The sequence below is a fragment of the Oncorhynchus mykiss genome, chromosome 20 (assembly GCF_013265735.2).
Source record: "Oncorhynchus mykiss isolate Arlee chromosome 20, USDA_OmykA_1.1, whole genome shotgun sequence".
NCBI classification, from domain to species: Eukaryota; Metazoa; Chordata; class Actinopteri; order Salmoniformes; family Salmonidae; genus Oncorhynchus; species Oncorhynchus mykiss.
Genome location: NC_048584.1, coordinates 19787266 through 19812335, shown reverse-complemented (window position 1 = coordinate 19812335; position 25070 = coordinate 19787266). Strand labels below are relative to the sequence as shown.

Sequence of the window (25070 nt, the reverse complement as noted above, 5' to 3'; positions counted from 1 at the left end):
GAACAATAAACATACAACAAAAATAACCAGAATTGAAAATATCAGTGGCACTGCGGTAATTTAGTGCCAAAAGTCCAATAAAGTAATCTGCTGTTTGAATAGAACAGGCCTCGCTCTATGATTAGATTTAGCCCATTATTATTTGCATTGTGGTGTGCTTGCTGATGAGTGTTATTTAATCATTTTACTTGCTTTATAAATCAATTTAACTTATGGATCAACACCATATTAATATAATGTTGAGAGTGTCCCATGTCTGGAATACACTGGCATCAGACACACATAACTGCACCACCTATCACACTTTCACATGAAAAAAAAAACATGAAGACATGGCAAAAGGCCAATCAGATTTGTGAACATAATCCCTAGTTGTGTGTTGCCGCTTTCCACGTTGTCTGTAGCTTGTGAGGTGTGGAAACACTTTGTTGCTTTTATGGATATTGTCTTGTTGCTTTTTGTGCTATGTTACTCTGTCTGCATGCTGCGTCTTGCTTGTCCTATGTTGCTCTGCGTGTGCTCACTGCTCAATGATTGTATTGTTATTGTAATTGTTTTTAATAACCTGCCCAGGGACTGTGGTTGAAAATGAGCCGGCTGGCTAATACCAGCACTTTTACTGAAACGTTGATTAATGTACACTGTCCCTGTAAAAATAAAAAATAAAACTCAAATCTATCTACAAATCTATCTACATAGGCCTATTATGTAGTGAATTCACATAAAGTGGTTTCAATCATTGATATACACATTTTCCATGAGCTGTTTATTCAGAGGGGAGAGATCTATTGTTAACAATGTTTTTGTTTTCAGAAGAAGACAGACAGATCTGCATTAGGACAAACTCCCAACCTCAGGATTAATCCTTGCATGATCATTATCAGTAGAACAATCTAATCCGGCCGTAAGACGCTACAGAGGGTAGTGGGTACGGCCCAGTACATCACCGGGGCCAAGCTTCCTGCCATCCAGGACCTATATACTAGGTGGTGTCAGAGGAAGGCCCAAAAAAGACTCCAGTCACCCAAGTCATAGACTGTTCTCTCTGCTACCGCACGGCAAGCGTTACCGGAGCGCCAAGTCTAAGTCCAAAAGGCTCCTTAACAGCTTCTACCCCCAAGCCATAAGTCTGCTGAACAATCAATCAAATGGCCACCTGGACTATTTACATTGACCTCCCTTTGTTTTTACACTGATGCAACTCGCTGTAGAAATTACCTCGACTAACCTGTACCCCCGCACAATGACTCGGTACCGGTACCCATGTATATAGCCTCGGTATTGTTATTTTATTGTGTTACTTTTTTATTTTATTTTTTACTTTAGTTATTTAGTAAATATTTTCTTAACTCTATTTCTTCAACTGCATTGTTGGTTAAGGGCTTGTAAGTAAGCATTTCACGGTAAAGGCTACACCTGTTGTATTCGGCAGATGTGATAAATACAATTTCATTCGATTTTTTGACAATATTAAGTACTGTGTTTTTACAAGATTGAGTGTGTTCTTTTCCACACAGAGTGATCACACACTATTTCCCTGAGATAAGGCTAAGTTACAATACAGGCTACAATATATCGTTGGAGATCATTTCCATTGTAGATAAGCAATCTGCTCACAAAGTACAGGCACATGGTTCCACACAGAGGCAACCCTGTCACGCTGACACACACAGTGCGACTGGCTCTCCAGAGGTATCCCTGATGAACAAGAGGGATGCATCGAATTCAGTGTCCTCAAATAACTCCACAAGGGCATGTTAATGACCTCAAAGTGCTACATTAAAGCCCCAATTAAACGAAGGAATCCCAGAGGCCTTGGAAGCTGTTGTGCCACTGTCTTTGCACAGGCCAACACATCTCTCTACTCTCCATTTATTACCCTAAGAAATCAGCGGGCCACCTGGGCTTGGCATCAAAACTTCATCTCCAGAAATGGATTCAAGTGGAGAGAAAAATCAAATTCTCATTTGCAAGACAGGAGGGGGGAGAGGCGAGGGAGTGAATGCAGGAGATACCTGGGAAGCCTAACCTCTGGGTGAACCTAGCGCATGGTGATAGTTTTGCTATTTGTCTGTGTCATTGAAAGCTAAAGGGGAAACCACCCAGCCCGGGCTTCCCACTCTGCATGCTGTCTATGTAGACCAGGGGTGTCAAACTCACTGCAGGCGGGCCGGATCTGGCCCATGATGGGGGTTTGAGTAAAAAAAAATGTTTTAAATACATTTAAAATAAACTCAATTTAATTTTAAATGACTAAAACCAAATCGAAACTGTGCAGAAAATATAATGGGCTTACATTCATACAGTTTTTTTGATTGTGTCCAAAAAAACAAAAAAAAACACCAAACAGTCAGGGAGCAAAAAACGTTTCCAAAACAATGTATAGAGAACAATTTATTTCAATTGTTGACAGCGAGGAAATATAAGACATTTTCAGTGCTGTCCTCTGGACCTGGTCGAATATCGAATGCGGCCCCCGGGGCAAAATGTGTTCGACACCCCTTAATGTAGACTGTTACACTTTGACATTCTCACAGCCCTGTTTTACCAAAGACTTACACCAGAAAAACAATTAAACAAAGGAAATTAAGGAGAAAGCTGAAACAAAATAGCTTTTTACAGAAGCTGCCAGAAAACAACATGGCAGAGCTTGTAGTGGGGGCGAGGAGACAAGAGTGATGGATGCCCCTCAGTTAAATACATCTAAATCCCCCCCCTTCAAGCAGTCCTCTCCTCTTGCCAGGCAGCATGAGAGAGTGAGAGTGTTGGAGATGAATAGTCTAAACAGGGAGAGAGGGCGCAGAAGGGGAGCGAGGGGGAGAAAAGGAGCAGGGAGAGAAAGGAAAAACTATCAGCATCTGCAGCAGCACAGTAGCCCCAGGGGAATAGCGTGAACTTTTGAACCGTGATTGCAGGGGCAGCATCATGCCGAGCCTGTTCCAGTCTTGTAATGTGTCTCTTGACTAAAGTAGAGGAGAAGAGCGAGGGAAAAGGACAGAGTGAAGGAGAAAGGAAAAAAGAACATGGTCATTAATATGTTCTGTGCATCCTGCAAATGAGTAGCATGAGTGGCTTGAAATCCATGCACCAATGAACACTGGAAAATGAATTTCCCTGTTTTCTGAAGGGTGGGTATTTCCAAGTCAAAAGAAATGTAGATCTGTGGAGTTACTATGGGCAGCCAGGTCAATATTCTAGACAAGGTTACTGGGTTCTGACAGGTCACAGATTGACCAGCCAAGAGGCCAGGGGTCAGAAGTTCACTGAGTGGATAGACAACATGACCACTCACAGGGAGAGCCAGGTCTGTTTCTCACAGAACTTCTAGACACTGTAGCTGAGTCAGCAAAGTACCAGCTAAAATAAAGATCATCTGTATCTGAGGTATTTTTGTATTTGTATTTCTTAGCTGCCAAGGCAGCAGCTACATTTTCTGAGGTCCAAACACATTAAGGCAATTACATTACACATGAACAAAAATATTAAACAGTACATCATGTAACATTACTACACCACTACATAGCTACAATACAAAATGTATAATACCACCATACAACAATATTACAATGCACGTGTGTAGAGTGCATGTGCTAGCGTATATGTGTGTATCTGTACCTGTGTGTCTGTACCTGTGTGTCTGTACTTGTGTGTGTGTGTGTGTGTGTGTGTGTATGTCTTTTTACAGTTCCCTCTGTTCCATAAGGTGTATTTTTATCTGTTTTTTAAATCTGATTCTACTGCTTGCATCAGTTACCTGATGTGGAATAGAGTTCCATGTAGTCATGGCTCTATGCAATACTGTGCGCCTCCCATAGTCTGTTCTGGACTTGGGGATAGTGAAGAGACCTCTGGTGGCATGTCTTGTGGGGTCTGCATGGGTGTCTGAGCTGTGTGCTAGTAGTTTAAACAGACAGCTCGTGCATTCAGCTTGTCAGCTTACAAAAACAAGTAATGATGAAGTCAATCTCTCATCCACTTTGAGCCATGAGAGATTGACATGCATGTCATTAATGTTAGCTCCCTGTGTACATTTGTTCTGAGCCAATTGTCATTCTCCTAAATCCCTCTTTGTGGTACATTACCACACGACTGAACAGTAATCCAGGTGTACAAAACTAAGGCCTGTAGGACCTGCCTTGTTGATAGTGTTGTTACAGTAAGTAGGCAGAGCAGTGGTTCATGGACAGATTTCTCCCCATCTTAGCTACTGTTGTATCAATATGTTTTGACCATGAGTGTTTTACAATCCAAGGTTACTCCAAGTAGTTTAGTCACCTCAATTTGCTCAATTTCCATTTTATTCATTACAAGATTTAGTTGAGGTTTAGGGTTTAGTGAATGATTTGTCCCAAATACAATGTTTTCGGTTTTTGAAATATTTAGGACTAACTTACTCCTTGCCACCCATTCTGAAACTAACTGCAGCTCTTTGTTAAGTGTTGCAGTCATTTCAGTCGCTGTAGTCGTTGACGTGTATAGAGTTGAGTCATTACTCAAAGCCAGTGGCATGTCGTTAGTAAAGATTTAAAAAAGTTAGATGGCCTAGACATCTGCCCTGGGGAATTCCTGATTCTACCTGGAGTATGTTGGAGAGGCTATGTGTCCTGTTAGACAGGTAACTCTTTATCCACAATATAGCAGGAGGTGTAAAGCCATAACACGTATGTTTTTCCAACAGCAGACTATGATCAATAATGTCAAAAGCCGCACTGAAGTCTAACAAAACAGCCCCCACAAATCTTTTTATCATCAATTTCTCTCAGCCAATCATCAGTAATTTGTGTAAGTGCTGTGCTTGTTGAAAGTACTTCCCTATAAGCATGCTGAAAGCTGTTGTCAATTTGTTTACTGTAAAATAGCATTGTATCTGGTCAAGCACCATTTTTCTCCAAAATTTACTAAGGGTTGGTAACAGGCTGATTGGTCAGCTATTTGAGCCAGTAAAGGGGGCTTTACTATTCTTAGGTAGCGGAATGACTTTTTTCCCTCCAGGCCAGAGGGTACACACTTTCTAGTAGGCTTAAATTGTAGATATGGCAAATAGGAGTGGCAATATCATCTGCTATTATCCTCAGTAAATGTCCATCCAAGTTGAAGTTTAACAGCTTCCTCCACTAAAACCACTTACTATACAGAGGCCATTCAAAGTCTAGCCACAACCCCACAAATCTCTTTATTTATTTAGTCCTGTGTTATCTTTGACTGGGGCAGGTGCATCTTTAGATACTTTATACTACCCACTAACCTTTTTCCTCTATGCAATTTTGTTCTCGATAGCATAGTTATAACTGATAGCATAATATAATTGAAAGCAAACTCTTTCCGAACTAAATTATACCAATCAAAACACAAAAATGTTACGTTAGCACACTCTTTGGCAATTTAAATTCTAGATTTACATTATATTGACCCAATGTAAGAAAATACCTCAATACAATTTATCAATTTATCTGAAATGACTATTTCAAATTCAAAATGTTTATCTTGGCCTTTTTCTAATTGGCCGTAATTGCAGGAAATAGTGTTGGCACTGTCAGAGCTGGAGCCTGCTGCCCATTGTCTCCGATATCTATCAGTCAGCAGACACAAGGGCCCAGGCTACCTGCAATTCTCTGATACCACACAGTAGCTCTGCCTACCCCTGCTTCTTACGAACAGATCTTTCTCACCACTCAGACATGTTCGTCAATAGATCATAGCAATCAATGGGATCAATAAAGAAACACTAATCATCTGGTGAGATATCAGTTAGAGAGTTGGTGCCTGTTTCAGCTTTAACATGTCCTGCATGCGTTCAATAACAAATATGTCCACTATGAAACATATTGTTAGATGTTTTACTAAATCAATAATCACACCTTTTCTACACACCTGAACAAATATAGGAGATAACAATATATGAGCACAATCATTATGACTACAAAAATGTTGCAGAAGCAGAGATACAGTATCAAAACCCAATCTCCTCTGGCCGCCCCTGATACAATGGTCTGATGCCAATACTTTAATTGCCTCGGCTGCCAACCAATATCACAATATTCTTTTAAGACAGATCGTAAACTTGACCCTGTAAAATGGCATGCCAAGACTCATAGTACTTTGACCCCCATCTCCTACTTCCCTCCCTCCCTCCGCTTCCCAATTCCTCCTCACACTGGAGGAGTGCTGGGTGGTGATGGGGGCTGTTGTCAACCGGGCTGGGAGACTGCTGGCACGGTCAGGTCAACTGTGTGGTCGGCGGGTGAAACGCAGTTCAAATTACCATGCAGACACATAGGGAAACAATAGAGGGTCCATCTGTTCCTGTCAGCCATTACAAATCTGGTGTCACTGGAGACAACAGGCCAGGCCAATTAGTGAAACAACACTGTGTCGGTGACTACATCGAATACACTTATTAAACACTCAGGTTAGGGAACAGAGAAATAGAGGCAGTCAAATTCCCATGTCAAATACCTACTGAGTGTCATGGGTCTCCTCTACATAGGGCAACCAACTGAACCCATAATATCCATTTTCCTATACTTACTTCCTGCATTTCTTTCAAGCCTTTTTAAACTCAGCAAAAAAAGAAACGTCCTCTCACTGTCAACTGCGTTTATTTTCAGCAAACTTAACATGTGTAAATATTTGTATAAACATAACAAGATTCAACAACTGAGATATTAACTGAACAAGTTCCACAGACATGTGACTAACAGAAATGGAATAATGTGTCCCTGAACAAAGGGGGGGTCAAAATCAAAAGTAACAGTCAGTATCTGGTGTGGTCTTCCCTGTAACCCACAGCGTTGAGATTGCCTGCAATGACAACAAGCACAGTCCGATGATGCTGTGACACACCGCCCCCCACACCATGACGGACCCTCCACCTCCAAATCGATCCCGCTCCAGAGTACAGGCCTCGGTGTAACGCTCATTCCTTCGACGATAAACCCAACTCCGACCATCACCCCTGGTGAGACAAAACCGCGACTCATCAGTGAAGAGCACTTTTTCCCAGTCCTGTTTGGTCCAGCAACGGTGGGTTTGTGCCCATAGGTGACGTTGTTTCCGGTGATGTCTGGTGAGGACCTGCCTTAGGCCTATAAGCCCTCAGTCCACCCTCAGTCAGCCTATTGCGGACAGTCTGAGCACTGATGGAGGGATTGTGCGTTCGTGGTGTAACTCGGGCAGTTGTTGTTGCCATCCTGTACCTGTCCCGCAGGTGTGATGTCCGGATGTACAGATCCTGTGCAGGTGTTGTTACACGTGGTCTGCCACTGCGAGGACGATCAGCTGTCCATCCTGTCTCCCTGTAGCGCTGTCTTAGGCGTCTCACAGTACGGATATTGCAATTTATTGCCCTGACCACATCTGCAGTCCTCATGCCTCCTTGCAGCATGCCTAATGCACGTTCATGCAGATGAGCAGGGTCCCTGGGCATCTTTCTTTTGTGTTTTTCAGACTCAGTAGAAAGAACTCTTTAGTGTCCTAAGTTTTCATAACTGTGACCTTAATTGCCTACCGTCTGTAAGCTGTTAGTGTCTTAACAACCGTTCCACAGGTGCATGTTCATTAATTGTTTATGGTTCCTTGAACAAGCATGGGAAACAGTGTTTAAATCCTTTACAATGAAGATCTGTGAAGTTATTTGGATTTTTATGAATGATCTTTGAAAGACAGGGTCCTGAAAAAGGGATGTTTCTTTTTTTGCTGGGTTATCTTTAGAAATTCGATTGTTTATTATTCTCATAAGGCTAAATACATTAAAAGAATTTGGGATTTTTACTGAGTTGAGAAAAAAGAAGAAGCCCGCACACCACTCTTGCTAGTGTCACTGCTCTTTAATAAGCTTTACATATCGGCCTCAAGGCCATAGACAATTCTCCACCCACATCCATTCAATGCAATGTCGACATAAGGGTGCAAATTAAAAACACTCACAAGAGCTCTGACAAAGGGATTGAGGCCGATACGTAAAGCTTAATAAAGAGCAGTGATACTAGCAAGAGCGGTGTGCGGGTTTCTTCTTTTTTCTCATCTTATTCAACTGTTACCATGCACCTGCAACAAAGATAGCTCAGACGTGCGATTGCCTTTAGGATTTTTACTGAGTTAAAAGTTGAGCTCATATAGGCCTTTGTGGTTTGGGGCACTGGAAGGGCCGTGCTACTAAAAACAGTGACGCATATCCAGTGTCGGGAATCTACTCTGAAAGTATATTTTACGAAACAACCAATTATTTCACACCGAAAGAAGTTAAGATGCACTAAAGCTACCCTGACAAAAAATATAGTTGACTTAACTAAAGTTGCTTTAAAGAAGTAGTTCACTACATCCATACCACTTCGTGAAAAGTTGTCATATGGAAATCTGAAATGTCATAGACCATGAATTGAAAGAACTGCAAGAACTTTGGGGTCATATGTTAAGGGAATCATATGTTAAGAGAATCATATGGTAAGAGATTGTGTAACGTAGCCTATTAAACACAAGAACAATGTTTCAAGTGAGAATTAGGCAGGGCTGACACCGAAAAAGAAAGGAAATGATTGCCTACTTCACCCATATTTGATTTTTTCTAAAAAAAAGTTGTGTTGTTCCAATAGTTAGCTAAACACCCCTACATGGCAAAAAAAAGTAATTAACTACTAAAAACACTACCCAGATGTGAATTTAGTTGAACTACCACCAAGCTACTGCGAATCATAGTTCAATTTCTAGTTGAACTACATGTAGTTCACTACACTCCAACACCGCATATCCAGCTTCTGTAATTAAACCATGAATAAATGTTATTTCCAAAATGTTATTGATTCCATTGGCTCATCATTTCATTATTTTCACACACACCCTCTTCCTTTGAAATGCCCCACTCTGCAAAGCGAGTAAAGCCATATGTCATTTACTCTGGGTAGTGAACAGACAGTGAACTATGAACTCCAGCAGCCCTGGAGGAAAAGGCACAGGCCTGTATAACCTAAATAGAGAAGTTATACGTAGAAAGTTACAGAAACAGATGCCCATCATCTATGTCATGGCATAACACCCACTGAGTGCATGAGGCACCCAAGGCTCTAGGTGAGTCCCTGTGCCACTTCTGAATAACCAGTCAAGTACTACCATGTCTCATATAACTAAAGATAGAGAGACAGAGAGAGAGAGACAGATAGAGAAACTAGAGAGAGGAAGATGGAGAGCAAGACTGAAAAGGGAAGAGAGATGGAACACACATGGCTTCTCAGCTACAGTGTTGTATTTCAAACTGAGTTGGGAATGAAGAGCAGGGTAAGGGTTAATCAATCACCTCAATCGCCTTGAGCTACAGAGCTGCACTTCATGTGGGCTGATCTTAGAGAAACTGACTTAACACCTCTGCCTCCCCCGGTACACACAGATGGATACACTGAGGGCTCCAGAATACTCTCACCCCTGAAAGCTCTTGGTCACCTATCAGTTCTGTGTGAACAATCCCCACACCCTTAGTATTCCCACCAACACCCCATTTGTGCAGCAGAGCCAACCACTAGAGGGCAAGCTATTACTTGACACCTATTTTATGTCCTGACATAATTTAGGTAAAGTGCACAGCAAGAGTTCCTATGCTTTATTTTATTTATTTTGTTTTAACTTTATGTTCCCCTTACAAATCGCAAATATAATGTAGCAAACACCCTCTTGACATGCCCAATGCAGCTGTTTTTAAAAAATCTCTATATCAAATCATTTGTGGGTAACAATTAAGTACCTTACTGTAAATAGTTTCCCATTAAAATTGTAAAAAATGTTAAAAAAAATAGATTTTCTGCAAAAATCTATTTCTCAAGCATGATTTTTGCTAAGACTGTCTGGGAGTGGTCTGAGTGAGGGACCTAATAGGATGGATAAGTAAACTGAAAACTAGCTGATGTTGGCAGAGAGGTTTGAAATTCTCTTTGTTATTGGTCTATTAACTAATACCGCCTGGTGATGTCTCCAGGCAAGCCAAAACTCCACCCATGAAAAACCTGCTGATTGGAAGGTCCTGTGTAACTTGCATTTTCAACCAGAAACTATCAGGAAATAAATCGAATCACATTGTTTCACACTTGTACAGTGTTAGTTTCATCAGCTGCTGTACAAAATGATTTGAAACACAGGAAAAACTGAATTTTGACTGCACTGTGCCTTAAAAACATATGCACGTTGCATTGAAACACACACACACACACACACACACACACACACACACACACACACACAAACCAAGCCTTTACTCACACTCAGGAGAGCCCTCGTCCTGGTAGTCAGAGGCCACAGACAGGTCGTCTGAGGGGGCCGAGCGGCCCAGACTTGAGCTCTGGTTGTCATCTGAACTGTCCTCTTGTCTGGGCTCAGCTAGAAAGGCACCAACACAATGTCAGGGCCAGGAAGCCAGTGGGAGAACTTTCAAAAGCAAACAGAAAATGCCCTAATATTATGTAGTGTTGTGTGGTCTCTCTTGTTGTAATGTGTGTTTTGTCCTATATTTATATTGTATTTATTTTTTATTTTTAATCCCAGACCCCAGTCCCTGCAGGAGGCCTTTTGCCTTTTGGTAGGCCGTCATTGTAAATAAGAATTTGTTTTTAACTGACTTGCCTAGTTAAATAAAGGTTAAATAAAAAGAAAGAAAGAAAAATAATATGGCCAAAAGTATTAGATGCTTGAATTCATGTCAGTGTACACAAAAAAGCCTAAGTTACACCTCAAGTAAGGATTCAACCGTTTTATAATGTAAAATATGCAGTCACTTACATCTGAAAGGAAACTCCTGAGGATTTCTGCAAAATAAAAGTTGGACATGAGTTAAATTTAGACTGCAAATTCATTTAAACACAAATAGGTTGTACGTTTTTTGGGGTGTTGATAGTTCTTTAAATTGCTTCAAACACTCTACTTTGGCTTCCTGCTTCACAGACCACAAGACAACCTCTTGCAAACAAGTGCAACGTGCACAGAGTAGTTAGTATCTGGTGCAGATATCTCAGATTGCAGTTATCTATTAATTTCCTCTCGTGCTTGCTTTCACACATATTTTTGTTTCACAAACCACATTTCCATCCACAGTTTTTATGCAAGTAAAGTCAGTATTGTAGAAAAAAAATCACAAAAGTTGCGATGGAAGTTTAGGTACAATTTTATAAACGCGGACAAGTCCTTTGTTCGTTTGTCATGGTGGGATCTCTTCTTTTTTTCTTTTTAAAAATGAATTATGTGAGAAATGGAGGTGCGCAAATATTGATGTAATAACCATCATATCGAAGTAAACTTGGAGTCACGAGATGATATGGTGTGTGTGGTCCTCCCACTACGACTCAGGAAACCATGCAGTTTATTAGGCTACAGTTGAAATAACTTATAATGAACTTCATGAGGTGATCTTGATGCTCCGTTCCAATAAATACAGAGGGGCGGATTCTGGTGACATGATGATCGATGCTTGACTGCCATTTAAAAAAATAAATAATAATCTCTCTCTTATCGATAATAATCTCATCATATAGACTGTATTGAGTAGGGTGCAATTGCAGCCTGCAATTCGGGGTGTTCCTGCATGTGGGCATTCCTGCATCTGCAGGAACCACTCTTTATACTTCTGTTGGTCAATTTAATTTAGGACTCCAGCACAGAAGGTGGTGTTAATGCACAATAAGGTTGGATGTCAGCCGCCGATAAAACTCACAGAAGGGGCAACGACGGTAGCTAGCTAGCCTTACACCGGTAGACAGTGTCCTTCGCCCCCGCCTGTCGGCCACTGTTTTCCCGTATTTCTGTTAATGGCGGCAAAGGGCAGGTGTTCGGGAGGCGGGAGCGAAGGACACTTTTCTAGCTTAGCCAGCTAGGCCTAAGGAGGACTCTGGTACACAGCATGTGGGAGGTGGGGGGGCGACACCATGTGCTAGCTAACTAGCAAGCTAGCTAGTACACAGTGTCACTCTAGCCTTCCGTCTGCTGTGCTAGTGGGGACAACCGGTAGACAGTGTCCTTCAACCCTGCCTGTCGGGCACTGTTTTCCCTCAGTTCTGTTAACACCGGTGAGGGCAGGTGTTCGGCTGGAGCGAAGGACACTGTCTAACGTCTCCCGCTAGAAACTCAGTTAATACTTTTATTTCCCTTTTGACCCACATAAAAAAATGTATACAGGAACCAATGGGGTGCTCAAGGGGGGGTTCATGCAGGAACCAATGAGATACAGGAATGCCCACATGCAGGAATTGCGGGCTGCAGGTGCTCACTATTGACGGTATCTGCAAGCTGTTGGCTAGAGCACGCATGCCAAAACCAGAGTATACAGAGTAGATTCGCTATTTAACGCAACAGTTTTTGTGACCAAACTATCGTTAGATTTGAAAATGCGATGGAAACACATTGAACTTTTGATTTTTATTCGGTACAAGAAAACTTAAGCTAAAAAGTACATTTTGTGTGCACTACATAATCACAAACAGATGTTTATCCTCAACAAGTTAGTTTAGCGGAAACACACCACTGGTTGGAAAATGTGGATATTTTCTTTCTACAGATTTTAGAATATTCATATGAAAATATGTCGCCAATTGGGTGGAAACCTAGCTACAAACAAGACTCTAAAATCTATATTTCCTATCATCCACTTCCACGTACCTGGAGTGGACCACCCTGAAGTTATTAAGTAGGACGTCCCGTGTTTCTCTGGCATGTTTACTGAGGTTCTCGTCCTGTAGGATATCTGATACAAAGAGCTCACAGTCTGAAAGACAAGTCAGACAAGTCACACATTTGATAAGAGGAGGAAAGATGTTTTACCTGTACATCACAATCCTGAAAAGACATTATAGAAAAGATCATCATAATCTATGTAGCCAATTCAGATATTTTGTGTCTCATTACCTAGAGCATCAACTCTTCCTGAAAATGTACACCATTTTAAGTGCCTCAAAACCATGCAATGATCTTTTCTGTTACAATTTCCACCGGCACATTTAATCACAAACTGTATGCCAAGTCACGAGCATATCAGAAATAATGTTATCTTTCATGTTCACACAGGAAAAACATGTTGAACTTCAGATTTCTTTATTCCTTTCATTGTAATATTACATAAAGGCGTTAACATATGCAAATGTTGGTCAGAGGGCCAAGTCAGGTTGCTCTGGTTGCTAGTACATGCAAATATGACAAACGCCAGTATTCCTGTTTGGGAATATTGACAGTTGTCACTACAGGGTGAATCAGATTGAAATCTATGATGGATAACCATAAGGAACTTGCAACATTCTTTTGTCATAAAGACCATAGAATGTGAAATACAGAAAAGGCACACGTATAGTAGTTCACAGCGCCACTGTAGATAATAGTGTAATATAAATCCAGACAGTTTGATGAGTTTTAACACAGATCACTGAATTCTGCTGCACATCATAATGTTAACAGGCATTGTTTTAACAATTCAAAACACTCAGTAGGCCTACATATAGAAGCAAGGTTATACAATAGGTCCTCTTTTGCAGTGGTGTAAAATACTTAAGTAAAAAATACTTTTAAGTACTACTTAAGTTGTTTTTTTGGGTATCTGTACTTTACTATATATATTTTTGACAACTTTTCATTTTACCCCACTACATTCCTAAATAAAGTCATGTACTTTTTACTCCTTACATTTTCCCTGACACCCAAAAGTACTCATTACATTTTGAATGCTTAGCAGGACAGGAAAATTGCCTAATTCACACACTTATCAAGAGAACATCCCTGGTCATCCCGGCTACCTCATATCTGGCAGACTCACTATCTGTAAATGTTAAGAACAAGAAAATTGTGTCGTCCGGTTTGCTTAATATAAGACATTTTAAATGATTTGTACTTGTACTTTTGATACTTATGTATATTTAAAACCAAATACTTTTAGACTTTTACTCAAGTAGTATTTTGCTGGGTGACTTTTACTTTTACATTTTCTTTTAAGGTATCTTTACTTTTACTCGAGTATGAAAATTGGGTACTTTTTCTACCACTGCTCTTATGAACAATGTTTCTAGTTATACGTAAGAATGTCAACGATATCGAAAAGCTCACTAAGTATATGATTGAGTACTACATCTTTATGACAATAATTGTACATTACATCACACTGCTTAAAATAAACAATATATACTGTATATACATATAAAACTTTACCCTCCAAAAGCCTTCTAATGTCATCAGAGACTGTCCCCATCCTTCTCTCAAAGTTCCAGAAGAATTTTCAGGCAATTTTAATTTTGATACGGTAAATCAGAGCTATACTTTGGTGAAAGGTTATAGTATCTGTGTAGACCTGACCCGTCACACTGTAACAGCTCACTGCTTGAAATGAAAGCCTGTGAATACTCACACACTACATTCATACACTCACACAGCACCTGTACCCTACTATTCTCAAACCAAAACCATTTCCGTGTGTGCATACAGCCAGGGACTTTGAATAAGCTGATGTGACATATGATATAACAAGCCGTATTTACAAAAATGGGGCGGAGCATGAGGTGACTAAAAGCTTCCTTTGAATGGTGTTCTTCAGTTGTTATATCATATGTCACATCAGCTTATTCAAAGTCCCTGGCTGTATGCATCCAACCTCAAGTATGTCTATTAGAGTGGTGACACCGGGTAGCATGGGTGGAAGAATCTGGTTTAGCCAACTCCTTTGTTTTATCATCAATACACCTTGTTTTCTGGACCACAATAAAATACTTGGCTAAAAGAGAAAGACTGTCACTCAGGCTATTGATAACTGGTGATGTTTTGGTAACAGTTGACTCTATTTAATTGCTCAGGTCTACTCTTTAGCTAACTGAGATTAATGCATGCTCATAACATGAGTAAAATACATGGATAATAAAGTCTACACTCATGACAGCCACTTGCAGAGATTATTTTCACAGAGTAAATAGGCTACCCTACATCAAATGTAGAAATATGTCTCTATGTTTCCGATGGAATGTCTCATTCAACATTGTTAAGGCCTACTATAGGCCTGCTGAGTGGAAATCCCTCCACCAAACCCTGTACTGTAGGCTAATGTGTAGGTAACTAGTGCAGCTTTTTAAATCAGTAACTAAATTGCTGAATAGCTTCACGTGTCTTCCGACCAAATGTTAATTATCCTATATTTATAAGAAAACACCAACCAAAAAAAACGATCACTGAAACGTCCTCGCTTCCTCAGGTCCCTTTTCGGTTTGTAATCCATATTGCTAGTAGGGAGCATTAGCACTACTGTAAATAGCCAGTACATACATACAGTGCCTTGCGAAAGTATTCGGCCCCCTTGAACTTTGCGACCTTTTGCCACATTTCAGGCTTCAAACATAAAGATATAAAACTGTATTTTTTTGTGAAGAATCAACAACAAGTGGGACACAATCATGAAGTGGAACGACATTTATTGGATATTTCAAACTTTTTTAACAAATCAAAAACTGAAAAATTGGGCGTGCAAAATTATTCAGCCCCTTTACTTTCAGTGCAGCAAACTCTCTCCAGAAGTTCAGTGAGGATCTCTGAATGATCCAATGTTGACCTAAATGACTAATGATGATAAATACAATCCACCTGTGTGTAATCAAGTCTCTGTATAAATGCACCTGCACAGTGATAGTCTCAGAGGTCCGTTAAAAGCGCAGAGAGCATCATGAAGAACAAGGAACACACCAGGCAGGTCCGAGATACTGTTGTGAAGAAGTTTAAAGTCGGATTTGGATACAAAAAGATTTCCCAAGCTTTAAACATCCCAAGGAGCACTGTGCAAGCGATAATATTGAAATGGAAGGAGTATCACACCACTGCAAATCTACCAAGACCTGGCCGTCCCTCTAAACTTTCAGCTCATACAAGGAGAAGACTGATCAGAGATGCAGCCAAGAGGCCCATGATCACTCTGGATGAACTGCAGAGATCTACAGCTGAGGTGGGAGACTCTGTCCATAGGACAACAATCAGTATATTGCACAAATCTGGCCTTTATGGAAGAGTGGCAAGATGAAAGCCATTTCTTAAAGATATCCATAAAAAGTGTAGTTTAAAGTTTGCCACAAGCCACCTGGGAGACACACCAAACATGTGGAAGAAGGTGCTCTGGTCAGATGAAACCAAAATGGAACTTTTTGGCAACAATGCAAAACGTTATGTTTGGCGTAAAAGCAACACAGCTGAACACACCATCCCCACTGTCAAACATGGTGGTGGCAGCATCATGGTTTGGGCCTGCTTTTCTTCAGCAGGGACAGGGAAGATGGATGGGAAGATGGATGGAGCCAAATACAGGACCATTCTGGAAGAAACCCTGATGGAGTCTGCAAAAGACCTGAGACTGGGACGGAGATTTGTCTTCCAACAAGACAATGATCCAAAACATAAAGCAAAATCTACATTGGAATGGTTCAAAAATAAACATATCCAGGTGTTAGAATGGCCAAGTCAAAGTCCAGACCTGAATCCAATCGAGAATCTGTGGAAAGAACTGAAAACTGCTGTTCACAAATGCTCTCCATCCAACCTCACTGAGCTCGAGCTGTTTTGCAAGGAGGAATGGGAAAAAATGTCAGTCTCTCGATGTGCAAAACTGATAGAGACATACCCCAAGCGACTTACAGCTGTAATCGCAGCAAAAGGTGGCGCTACAAAGTATTAACTTAAGGGGGCTGAATAATTTTGCACGCCCAATTTTTCAGTTTTTGATTTGTTAAAAAAGTTTGAAATATCCAATAAATGTCTTTCCACTTCATGATTGTGTCCCACTTGTTGTTGATTCTTCACAAAAAAATACAGTTTTATATCTTTATGTTTGAAGCCTGAAATGTGGCAAAAGGTCGCAAAGTTCAAGGGGGCCGAATACTTTCGCAAGGCACTGTAGGTATTTGTAGTTGTCCACATATTCTAAGTCAGAACCGTCCAAAGTAGTAATGCTAGTCAGGTGGGCGGGTGCGGGCAGCGAGCGGTTGAAAAGCATGCATTTGGTTTCACTAGCGTTTAAGAGCAGTTGGAAGCCACGGAAGGAGTGTTGTATGGCATTGAAGCTCATTTGGAGGTTAGTTAACACAGTACAAAGAAGGGCCAGATGTATACAGAATGGTGTCATCTGCGTAGAGGTGGATCGGGGAATCACCCGCAGCAAGAGAGACATCATTGATATATACAGAGAAATGAGTCGGCCCGAGAATTGAACCCTGTGGTACCCCATAGAGACTGCCAGAGGTCCGGACAACAGGCCCTCCAATTTGACACACTGAACTCTATTTGAGAAGTAGTTGGTGAACCAGGCGAGGCAGTCATTTGAGTCAGTTGAGTCTGCCGATAAGGATACGGTGATTGACAGAGTCGAAAGCCTTGACCAGGTCGATGAAGACAGCTGCACAGTGCCGTCTTTTATCGATGGCGGTTATGATATCGTTTAGTACCTTGAGCGTGGCTGAGGTGCACCCATGACCAGCTCGGAAACCGGATTGCACAGCGGAGAAGGTACGGTGGGATTCAAGATGGTCAGTGAACTGTTTGTTGACTTGGCTTTCGAAGACTTTAGAAAGGCAGGGCAGGATGGATACAGGTTGTGTCTAGAGTGTCACCCCCTTTGAAGAGGCAGTTGACCGCGGCAGCTTTCCAATCTTTAGGGATCTCGGACTATACGAAAGAGAGGTTGAATAGACTGGTAATAGGGGTTGCAACAATGGCGGCAGATAATTTTAGAAAGAGAGGGTCCAGATTGTCTAGCCCAGCTGATTTGTACGTGTCCAGGTTTTGCAGCTCTTTCCGAACACCTGCTATCTGGATTTGGGTGAAGGAGAAGCTGGGGAGGCTTTGGCAAGTAGCTGCGGGTGTTGCGGGGCTGTTGGCCGGGGTTGGGGAAGCCAGGAGGAAAAAGGGGCATGCTTATTTAAGATGGTGAGGAAATTATTTTTAAAGAACGACCAGGCATCCTCGACTGACGGGATGAGGTCAATATTCTTCCAGGATACCTGGGCCAGGTCGATTAGAAAGGCCTGCTCGCAGAAGTGTTTTAGGGAGCGTTTGACAGTGATGAGGGGTGGTCGTTTGACCGCGGACCCATAGCGGATGGAGGCAATGAGGCAGTGATCGCTGAGATCCTGATTGAAAACAGCAGAGGTGTATTTGGAGGGCGAGTTGGTCAGGATAATATCTATGAGGGTGCCCATGTTTACAGATTTAGGGTTGTACCTGGTGGGTTCCTTGATAATTTGTGTGAGATTGAGGGCATCTAGTTTAAGATTATAGGACTGCCGGGGTGTTAAGCATATCCCAGTTTAGGTCACCTAGCAGAACGAACTCTGAAGATAGATGGGGTGCAATCATTTCACATATGGTGTCCAGGGCACAGCTGGGAGCTGAGGGGGGTCTATAACAGGCGGCAACAATGAGAGACTTATTTCTGGAGAGATTCATTTTTAAAATTAGAAGCTCGAACTGTTTGGGCATAGACCAGGAAAGTATGACAGAACTTTGCAGGCTATCTCTGCAGTAGATTGCAACTCCTCAACCCGTTAGCATTTCTATCTTGACAGAAAATGTTGTAGTTGGGGATGGAAATCTCAGAATTTTTGGTGGCCTTCCTTAGCCAGGATTCAGACACGGCAAGGTTGTCGGAGTGTGCTAAAGCAGTGAGTAAAACAAACTTAGGGAGGAGGCTTCTGATGTTAACATGCATGAAACAAAGGCTTTTTTGGCTACAGAAGTCAACAAATGAGAGTGCCTGGGGACACGCAGGGCCTAGGTTAACCTCCACATCACCCGAGGAACAGAGGACGAGTAGGATGAGGGTACTGCTAAAGGGCTATCAAAACTGGTCGTCTAGTGCGTTGGGGACAGAGAATAAAAGGAGCAGATTTCTGGGCGTGGTATAATAGATTCAGGGCATAATGTACAGACAGGGGTATGGTGGGGTGCGGGTACAGTGGAGGTAAACCCAGGCACCGAGTGATGATAAGAGAGGTGGCATCTCTGGAAGGGCTAGTTATGCTTGGTGAGGTCATCACATTATTGAGATATTATCCCATTCACAATTTGTTGATTAGACATCCCCCAACTTTTCATTTAACTACCATAACAGCTATAGGTCTGCTGAAAGAGAATTGCATTTTTATTACAACAAATAAATCATATAATCTACATTTGAAGACAATTAAGGCCTTTACCACAGTTTCATGTCTGTCTGCTGACCGCTGCCTATTCATCTCTCATTGACCTGTCATTAACCTGTTGGTTTTCCATTGATTACACCAACGATGTTAGGATGAAACAGTCAGAGATCACCAAGCGCAACATAGCTTCTGCCTGTAAATCAGCTAGAAAGATGTGTCGGCATCGAGTAATTGTCTCTGGCCCCCTCCCAGTTAGATGGAGTGATGAGCTCAACAGCAGAGTCTCACAACTCAATCGCTGGTTGAAAACTGTTTTCTGCCCCTCCCAAAATATAGAATTTGTAGATAATTGGCCCTCTTTCTGGGACTCACCCACAAACAGGACCAAGCCTGACCTGCTGAGGAGTGACGGACTCCATCCTAGCTGGAGGGGTGCTCTCATCTTATCTACCAACATAGACAGGGCTCTAACTCCTCTAGCTCCACAATGAAATAGGGTGCAGGCCAGGCAGCAGGATGTTAGCCAGCCTGCCAGCATAGTAGAGTCTGCCACTAGCACAGTCAGTGTAGTCAGCTCAGTTATCACCATTGAGACCGTGTCTGTGCCTCAACCTAGGTTGGGCAAAACTAAACATGGCGGTGTTCGCCTTAGCAATCTCACTAGGATAAAGACCTACTCCATTCCTGTCATTATTGAAAGAGGTCATGATACCTCACATCTCAAAATAGGGCTACTTAATGTTAGATCCCTTACTTCAAAGGCAATTATAGTCAATTAACTAATCACTGATCATAATCTTGATGTGATTGGCCTGACTGAAACATGGTTTAAGCCTGATTAATTTACTGTGTTAAATGAGGCCTCACCTCCTGGCTACACTAGTGACCATATCCCCCGTGCATCCCGCAAAGGCGGAGGTGTTGCTAACATTTACGATAGCAAATTTCAATTTTCAAAAAAAAAATGACTTTTTCGTCTTTTGAGCTTCTAGTCATGAAATCTATGCAGCCTACTCAATCACTTTTTATAGCTACTGTTTACAGGCCTCCTGGGCCATATACAGCGTTCCTCATTGAGTTACCTGAATTCCTATCGGACCTTGTAGTCATAGCAGATAATATTCTAATCTTTGGTGACTTTAATATTCACATGGAAAAGTCCACAGACCCACTCCAAAAAGCTTTCGGAGCCATCATCGACTCAGTGGGTTTTGTCCAACATGTCTCTGGACCCACTCACTGTCACAGTCATTCTCTGGACCTAGTTTTGTCCCATGGAATAAATGTTGTGGATCTTAATGTTTTTCCTCATAATCCTGGACTATCGGACCACCATTTTATTACGTTTGCAATTGCAACAAATAATCTGCTCAGACCCCAACCAAGGAACATCAAAAGTCGTGCTATAAATTCACAGACAACACAAAGATTCCTTGATGTCCTTCCAGATTCCCTCTGTCTACCCATGGATGCCAGAGGACAAAAATCAGTTAACCACCTAACTGAGGAACTCAATTTAACCTTGCGCAATACCCTAGATGCAGTTGCACCCCTAAAAACTAAAAACATTTCTCATTCTTATTCTTATTCTTAACTAGCTCCCTGGTACACAGAAAATACCTGAGCTCTGAAGCAAGCTTCCAGAAAATTGGAACGGAAATGGCGCCACACCAAACTGGAAGTCTTCCGACTAGCTTGGAAAGACAGTACCGTGCAGCACCGAAGAGCCCTTACTGCTGCTCGATCATCCTATTTTTTAACTTAATTGAGGAAAATAAGAACAATCCGAAATTCCTTTTTGAGACTGTCGCAAAGCTAACTAAAAAGCAGCATTCCCCAAGAGAGGATGGCTTTCAGTTTAGCAGTGATAAATTCATGAACTTCTTTGAGGAAAAGATCATGATTATTAGAAAGCAAATTACGGACTCTTCTTTAAATCTGCGTATTCCTTCAAAGCTCAGTTGTCCTGAGTCTGCACAACTCTTCCAGGACCTAGGATCAAGAGAGACGCTCAAGTGTTTTAGTACTTTATCTCTTGACACAATGATTAAAATAATCATGGCCTCTAAACCTTCAAGCTGCATACTGGTGTCATGTACTGTCATGTTGTCTTGTCTCTGTCCTTTCCCTTCACCCTGTCTCCCTCTGCTGGTCGTGTTAGGTTACCTTTTCTCCCCCGCTTTCCCCCAGCTGTCCCTTGTCTCCTCTAACTACCCATTCACCCCGTTCCCCACCTGTTCCCTTTTTTCCCTCTGATTAGGTCCCAATATCTCTCTCTGTTTCTGCTCCTGTCCTTGTCGGATTCTTGTTTGTTGTGTTTCATGCCTGAACCAGACTATCGTCATGTTTGCTGTAACCTTGTCCTGTCCTGTCGGAATCTGCCGGTCTATCTGAGCCTACCTATGTTTGGTTATTTAAGAAGCTCTGTTTAAGTTAATTCGCTTTTGGGTCCTCATTCACTCACCGTAACAACTGGACCCTATTCCAACTAAACTACTGAAAGAGCTGCTTCCTGTGCTTGGCCCTCCTATGTTGAACAGAATAAACGGCTCTCTATCCCCCGGATGTGTACCAAACTCACTAAAAGTGGCAGTAATAAAGCCTCTCTTGAAGAGCCAAACCTTGACCCAGAAAATATAAAAAACTATCGGCCTATATCGAATCTTCCATTCCTCTCAAACTTTTTAGAAAAGGCTGTTGTGTAGTAAATCACTGCCTTCCTGAAGACAAACAATGTATACGAAATGCTTCAGTCTGGTTTTAGACCCCATCATAGCACTGAGACTGCACTTGTGAAGGTGGTAAATGACCTTTTAATGGCATCAGACCGAGGCTCTGCATCTGTTCTCGTGCTCCTAGACCTTAGTGCTGCTTTTGATACCATCAATCACCACATTCTTTTGGAGAGATTGGAAACCCAAATTGGTCAACACAGACAAGTTCTGGCCTGGTTTAGATCTTATCTGTCGGAAAGATATCAGTTTGTCTCTGTGAATGGTTTGTCCTCTGACAAATCAACTGTAAATTTCGGTGTTCCTCAAGGTTCCATTTTAGGACCACTATTGTTTTCACTATATATTTTACCTCTTGGGGATGTCATTCGAAAACATAATGTTAACTTTCACTGCTATGCGGATGACACACAGTTGTACATTTCAATGAAACATGGTGAAGCCCCAAAATTGCCCTCGCTAGAAGCATGTGTTTCAGACATAAGGAAGTGGATGGCTGCAAACTTTCTACTTTTAAACTCGGACAAAACAGAGATGCTTGTTCTAGGTCCCAAGAAACAAAGAGATCTTCTGTTGAATATGACAATTAATCTTAATGGTTGTACAGTCGTCTCAAATAAAACTGTGAAAGACCTCGGCGTTACTCTGGACCCTGATCTCCCTTTTGAAGAACATATCAAGACCATTTCAAGGACAGCTTTTTTCCAACTACGTAACATTGCAAAAATCAGAAACTTTCTGTCCAAAAATGATGCAGAAAAATTAATCCATGCTTTTGTCATTTCTAGGTTAGACTACTGCAATGCTCTACTTTCCGGCTACCCGGATAAAGGACTAAATAAACTTCATTTAGTGCTAGAATCCTGACTAGAACCAAAAAATTTGATCATATTACTCCAGTGCTAGCCTCCCTACACTGGCTTCCTGTCAAAGCAAGGGCTGATTTCAAGGTTTTACTGCTAACCTACAAAGCATTACACGGGCTTGCTCCTACCTATCTCTCTGATTTGGTCCTGCCGTACATACCTACACATATGCTACGGTCACAAGATGCAGGCCTCCTAATTGTCCCTAGAATTTCTAAGCAAACAGCTGGAGGCAGGGCTTTCTCCTATAGAGCTCCATTTTTATGAAACGGTTGCCTACCCATGTCAGAGACGCAAACTCGGTCTCAACCTTTAAGTCTTTACTGAAGACTCATTCATCTCTTCAGTGGGTCATATGATTGAGTGTAGTCTGGCCCAGGAGTGGGAAGGTGAACGAAAAGGCTCTGGAGCAATGAACCGCCCTTGCTGTCTCTGCCTGGCCGGTTCTCCTCTTTCCACTGGGATTCTCTGCCTCTAACCCTATTACAGGGGCTGAGTCACTGGCTTACTGGGGCTCTCTCATACCGTCCCTGGGAGGGGTGCGTCACCTGAGTGGGTTGAGTCACTGATGTGATCGTCCTGTCTGGGTTGGCGCCCCTCCCCCCCTTGGGTTGTGCCGTGGCGGAGATCTTTGTGGGCTATACTCAGCCTTGTCTCAGGATGGTAAGTTGGTGGTTGAAGATATCCCTCTAGTGGTGTGGAGGCTGTGCTTTGGCAAAGTGGGTGGGGTTATATCCTTCCTGTTTGGCCCTGTCCAGGGGTGTCCTTGGATGGGGCCACAGTGTCTCCTGACCCCTCCTGTCTCAGCCTCCAGTATTTATCCTGCAGTAGTTTATGTGTCGGGGGTGTCATATATACACATATTCATATACATAGCTCATATATCAAGCACATATATTAAGCCGCCTGACTCAAGTCATTGCACGCACCCCTGTCCAAACAGGAAGCACCCTACCCCCAGCCATAAACTGCCAGTTTCAGTTCCCCTTATCTCACGACTCCTGGACACACACACACACTCCACCCCCCTCTACTGGTCGGGTGCCAAGAGCAGAAGACTCTGCTGTGCACCGTTGGGGCTCCTGCTCTGGCTGGAGCAGGCCCGCCTCCAACTCTTCGGGACCAGTCAGAAGACCACCACGACAAGACTCCACCTACATTATTCCATGTATATAATCTGCTACAACCTTTGTCTAGGTCCCTTTTTCAGCTAACTCCTTCTGAGCTATATGAATCAGGTCCGTGCACATTAAACTGCAGGACAAGATATCTTTTGACTCAATAAACTGCCTTTTTGTTACAACTGAAATCCACTCTGTCCAGCATCCATGATTTGGTCTCACTCTCCTGTAAGTTAATCATCAACAGGGGCTAGGGTCAGTTTGTTATATCTGGAGTACTTCTCCTGTCCTATTCGGTGTCCTGTGTGAATTTAAGTGTGCTCTCTCTAATTCTCTCTTTCTCTCTTTCTTTCTCTCTCTCAGAGGACCTGAGCCCCTGCTGTCCCCAGTCCACCTGGCCGTGCTGCTGCTCCAGTTTCAACTGTTCTGCCTTATTATTATTGGACCATGCTGGTCATTTATGAACATTTAAACATCTTGGCCATGTTCTGTTATAATCTCCACCCGGCACAGCCAGAAGAGGACTGGCCACCCCACATAGCCTGGTTCCTCTCTAGGTTTCTTCCTAGGTTTAGGCCTTTCTAGGGAGTTTTTCCTAGCCACCGTGCTTCTATACCTGCATTGCTTGCTGTTTGGGGTTTTAGGCTGGGTTTCTGTACAGCACTTTGAGATATCAGCTGATGTACGAAGGGCTATATACAGTGCATTGCGAAAGTATTCGGCCCCCTTGAACTTTGCGACCTTTTGCCACATTTCAGGCTTCAAACATAAAGATATAAAACTGTATTTTTTTGTGAAGAATCAACAACAAGTGGGACACAATCATGAAGTGGAACGACATTTATTGGATATTTCAAACTTTTTTAACAAATCAAAAACTGAAAAATTGGGCGTGCAAAATTATTCAGCCCCCTTAAGTTAATACTTTGTAGCGCCACCTTTTGCTGCGATTACAGCTGTAAGTCGCTTGGGGTATGTCTCTATCAGTTTTGCACATCGAGAGACTGACATTTTTTCCCATTCCTCCTTGCAAAACAGCTCGAGCTCAGTGAGGTTGGATGGAGAGCATTTGTGAACAGCAGTTTTCAGTTCTTTCCACAGATTCCCGATTGGATTCAGGTCTGGACTTTGACTTGGCCATTCTAACACCTGGATATGTTTATTTTTTAACCATTCCATTGTAGATTTTGCTTTATGTTTTGGATCATTGTCTTGTTGGAAGACAAATCTCCAGAC

General features: G+C 42.1%; 1 protein-coding gene across 1 annotated transcript in view; it reads right to left on the bottom strand.

Moving 5' to 3' along the window:
• Positions 1 to 14586, bottom strand: part of LOC110498765 (src kinase-associated phosphoprotein 1) — a 44340-nt gene extending 29754 nt beyond the window's left edge. The window contains exons 1-4 of the mRNA XM_036955941.1: positions 14161 to 14586; positions 12628 to 12733; positions 10759 to 10784; positions 10243 to 10359 (exon numbers count right to left, since the gene is read on the bottom strand). Coding sequence (XP_036811836.1) covers positions 10243 to 10359; positions 10759 to 10784; positions 12628 to 12733; positions 14161 to 14200 — 289 coding nt within the window. The 5' untranslated portion in view covers positions 14201 to 14586. The remainder of the gene's footprint in view (positions 1 to 10242; positions 10360 to 10758; positions 10785 to 12627; positions 12734 to 14160) is intronic.
• Positions 14587 to 25070: the final 10484 nt, after the last annotated feature.